This window comes from Bombina bombina, chromosome 1, assembly GCF_027579735.1.
Source record: "Bombina bombina isolate aBomBom1 chromosome 1, aBomBom1.pri, whole genome shotgun sequence".
NCBI lineage: Eukaryota > Metazoa > Chordata > Amphibia > Anura > Bombinatoridae > Bombina > Bombina bombina.
In genome coordinates, this window is record NC_069499.1 from 1,214,988,723 (window position 1) to 1,214,992,970 (window position 4,248).

Genomic DNA, 4,248 nt, shown 5'->3' on the forward strand with positions numbered 1-4,248 from the left:
TAAAACTCAACTCTGTTTGTATAATAGCACCATACACTCTACAATGGGAAAGATCCAGGCAGCCTCAGCTCCATTAGTTTGACAACACCAGGCAGTCTGCAAGAGGGAATCTACAGGCAGCCTCAGGTACATCTGTGTAACAATTATAACTCTACTACTATACTGGAATGGTCACAGATACTGATAACAAAAGTTAGGTTCTATGCAGGATGTCAGGTGTAACTATGCAGGTAGAGGAATAAACCTCAGTGATACAGAATTTAAGAATTAAATAAATTCTATATATGTTGCAAGGACTGAAAGTGGCAAAAGGGCGATATCCCTTTAAGATAGAAATATAGTACCTGCTGTTACTATAATGTACTAAAGTATTTGTTTAGAGGACTATGCATAAAGTGATATATCAGCTATACAGAAACAGGTGATAAAGTACAATGAAGCAGAGAAACAGCTTGCCCTTAAAACAGTTGTTGTCATGATCTGAAGCAAATCTTATGTGAGAATTGGCAGATGGTAACAGAGAACCAGAAAAAGGCAAATGCAGCAGGAGGTAAGTATCCAATAGGGAGACAGCCTCTGCAAGCATTGTTGTTTTAGATATTTCTCTGAGCAGCATTTTCCCATGGTTTTGTTTTAAAATGCCAATTTGATTACTTTAGCAGCATGGCTTAAACCTTTGATCAGAAAAAGATAATCTGGTGTGGGGGGGGGGGGGGTCGCCCCATGAGTGGTTTATGGCCCCTTCTTCCAGATCAGTTGCTCCTTCCTGTGCTTTCCTTATGAGACTTCCATGGAACAGATTTTAAGGCGGCTTCTTGGTCTTCTGTTACTTTTGCCAAATTTTGAGGTTTTTGACAGGAAAGTTTTGTTAGCCGTTTTGCCTGCCTAGTTACCTGCCTTTCGATTATACCACCCATTCTATAATATCATGAAATTTCCTGCTTTAGTTCAGGATCCTACAAATGATGGATTGTGGATACTCATTATCTTAAGAAAGAAAACAATATATTCTTATATATATATGATTTCTTTTTTGATGATGAGAGTCCACAAAAATCCACTCTTTCTAATTTGGGGCATCAGGTTCCTTAGTGGCACTTCAACTGCCCCACCTTACTTTAATTCCCTGCCGTTTTCCCTTGCTTTCACTGCTTTGCCTTATGTTTAATGGAATCTGAATAGGAGCAAAGTTTTTGAATTGTTAGGGGGGTTTTGCCGCCTCCTGCTGGGCAGAGAAATATACCATACATTTTGGACTCTGACCATCAAGAATGACATTAATTAACTAGGTAAGCATGAATAATATTTTCTAAGTGTTACAGATATAAAAGTATAAACAAAAAATACCATCAAGAAAATGCTGACTTTATTGAGAAAAGTGTCTATGGTGACATCAAATCTCAAAGAAGTGCACTGAAAGGTTTTATCAGCATCATCTTGGAGCAACAGAGAATTCTTTAGAATATTTTGTTCATGTGATTATCATATTCTCTTAATAATAACGTTTTGGTTGATTAACATTTTTTTCTATTAAAAAATAACTTTACAATAAATACAACAATTTGATGCCCTAACATCAAAAATAGGGACAAATACATAAAAATGAACTGTACTGCAGTCCTTTCTGTTGATATCCCACCACAGGATTGGTGCACTCTGGGGTCCAATTAGAGTATATTTAAACAAAATGTGTGTCTAATGTTATAAACTTCCTATAAAACTCCCAGATGTCCATGTTTTGGTACAATACCATGCTTAGCAAGCACACTTTCATATTAAAGGCAAGTTTGACTATCTTTTAAATGACATTTGTTGTGCATAACCAGATATGACCGCCTAGTAAAACTTTTTCCACACTGAAGACAAATATATGGCTTTTCTCCAGTGTGGGTTCTTTGGTGTCGACCCAAAATTGAACGTTGACTGAAGCACTTTCCACAATGAGAGCAAACATACGGCTTTTCTCCTGTATGAGTTCTGTGGTGAGCAATCAAATTTGATCTTTCAGAGAAGCCTTTTCCACAAACAAGACAAACATATGGTCTTTCACCTGTATGAGTTCGGTGGTGCGAAACCAGATTTGACCGCTGAGAGAAGCATTTCCCACAAACAGGGCAAGCATATGGTTTCTCTTGTAAGACTGAACTTGGATTTGTAATAAAATTAGAAATGTAAGAAAATTGTCTACTGTATTCACTACTTTTAAGGGCAGTGTCGTTAATGTGGGCTTTCTTCTTTAGGTTCAGCTTAGAAGCAGAAAAAAGAATTTTCCTATTTTTAGTGCACATACCAGGTATACTGGCTGCATGGGGTGATTTCTGATTATCACAAACAGCTGAAGTGACATCCTGTTTTGCATAGTCTGTATGCTGACTCTTATTAGCATCCCAGGTTTTGTATAATATACCATTGAAGTCTTCAACATACTTTTGATTAATAACACTTAACGTTTCTGCACATTCATAAAACACTGAAGTAGGTGCTTGGTTTCCTTTATCACAAAAGGTGGATCCATTAATCAAGTTTGCTTCAGAATCTTCCCTATTAAACCAGTTAGATAAAGCTGTATCACTTTCTACTATTTCCTCAGTTGACTCTTGCAGAGCACCTTTATCAGCACATATGTTCCATGTACTGGATTCAGCTATTAGAGAAAACAAAAAGTTTATGAATGTGCATGAAAATAAAATTTAAACTTGCTTTACATTAATAAAACCATTAAGTTATTATAAGATGTTGAGTACCAGTGCTTTAAATAATTCCCGTTATACAATTATATATGGATTCTGATATTTATAATAAAAAGCTATGTTTTATCAATTTACAGAAACCCAAAATAAGAATATGAAATAACAGTCCAAAGCTTCAAGCTTAGGGCTAAGTTAAAACTCCCTATTATTATCATCCATTTGTATAGCGCTGTTATTTTACTTTGTTTAGCTCATTCAACTAATATATACCGCAGAATATTGTACTTGTTCTACTTACTCCCAGAGATGCACTAACATTAACCACCCCATCTCCCTAGCCATGAATTCTATTAAAGTCATTGCTATTACTGTAGGACAGAAATACGTGCTTGCACAATAACTTACAAGTAGTTGACTAAAGTTAAGTATCTACGGACCGTGAGCCTGTAAAGATGTGTGACATATAAGCATAGTAGAGCTGCAACAACTAATCGACATAATCGATAATAATCGATAATGAAAATAGTTGTCAACGAATCTCATAATTGATTAGTTGGTTAGCAATTAGTTGGTCTGTGCATGGCACCAGCTACTTCATTACAATGAGCTCCTGCACATAGTATTGTGATTTATGGTTATGCCCTTAGCCTAAAGGACTTCTAGAGACGTTTACTTTTCACTTTTTCAGGACAGTATAATTTTACAACTACTCCTGGCTTATGTGGAACCCAGAAATAATTTGAGTCATCATTTGGATTGTTTATATTAAATCAGGTGGTTTGAGACCTTGCTTTGCATGATATAGTGCTGAGCTTGTTATTTACACCTAGCCCTAGATTGATGGTAGCTATTTGAATTGATGCACACTATTATCTGTTGGTACAATTATTAGTGGATTGCTTGCTATTGCTTATTATATTTACAATATAGATAAATGTGTAAGGCTTTGTCCTGTTGTTTATATATAGTCCTTAGCGCTTTTGACCTTTTTTTTGTTTTTTTATATTTTTAATTAATTGTAATATGTACCAACGTCAACCTCTAATTATATTTCTGTTAGTTTAAGAGCGGACTAGATATTTTTCTACTTAACCTTATAGCTGGTTATTTACCATTGCATATAGATATTAAAAAAATGATTGTTAGAATGAAGTCCAGGCTTACTTTAAGAGGCCTCTTGCATTGCATTGAGAGTAAACAAAGATAAATATCCCACCTTGGTTGTGGATTTTTTTTTAAATATAGGGGGGGGGGATTTCATCCGATTAGTCGATTAATCAAAAAAATAATCGGCCTATTAATCGATTATGAAAATAATCGTTAGTTGCAGCCCTAAAGCATAGGATTATGCATACATAAAAATCAAGATGTTTACCAACATATACAATATAGAGACACATACATAAATTGTGAAAACCAAAAGTGATACAACATAACGCAGTGTTCCCCACAGAAATGTTGTAGCATTATGAAGTAGCCGGGTGGGGGCAGTGTAAAATTTTCTAATATTATATAATTTTTTGCTATCTAACGCACAAATTAATTGCATAATTTAACA

General features: G+C 35.1%; 1 protein-coding gene across 2 annotated transcripts in view; it reads right to left on the minus strand.

Annotated features, from left to right (window-relative positions):
• Positions 1-1,344: 1,344 nt before the first annotated feature.
• The window catches only part of LOC128647434 (zinc finger protein 585A), a 38,655-nt gene continuing 35,751 nt past the window's right edge, over positions 1,345-4,248 (minus strand). For both annotated transcript variants that reach the window (XM_053700227.1, XM_053700223.1), the window contains exon 8: positions 1,345-2,644. In XM_053700227.1, the coding sequence (XP_053556202.1) occupies positions 1,776-2,644 (869 nt within the window). In that variant the 3' untranslated portion in view covers positions 1,345-1,775. The remainder of the gene's footprint in view (positions 2,645-4,248) is intronic.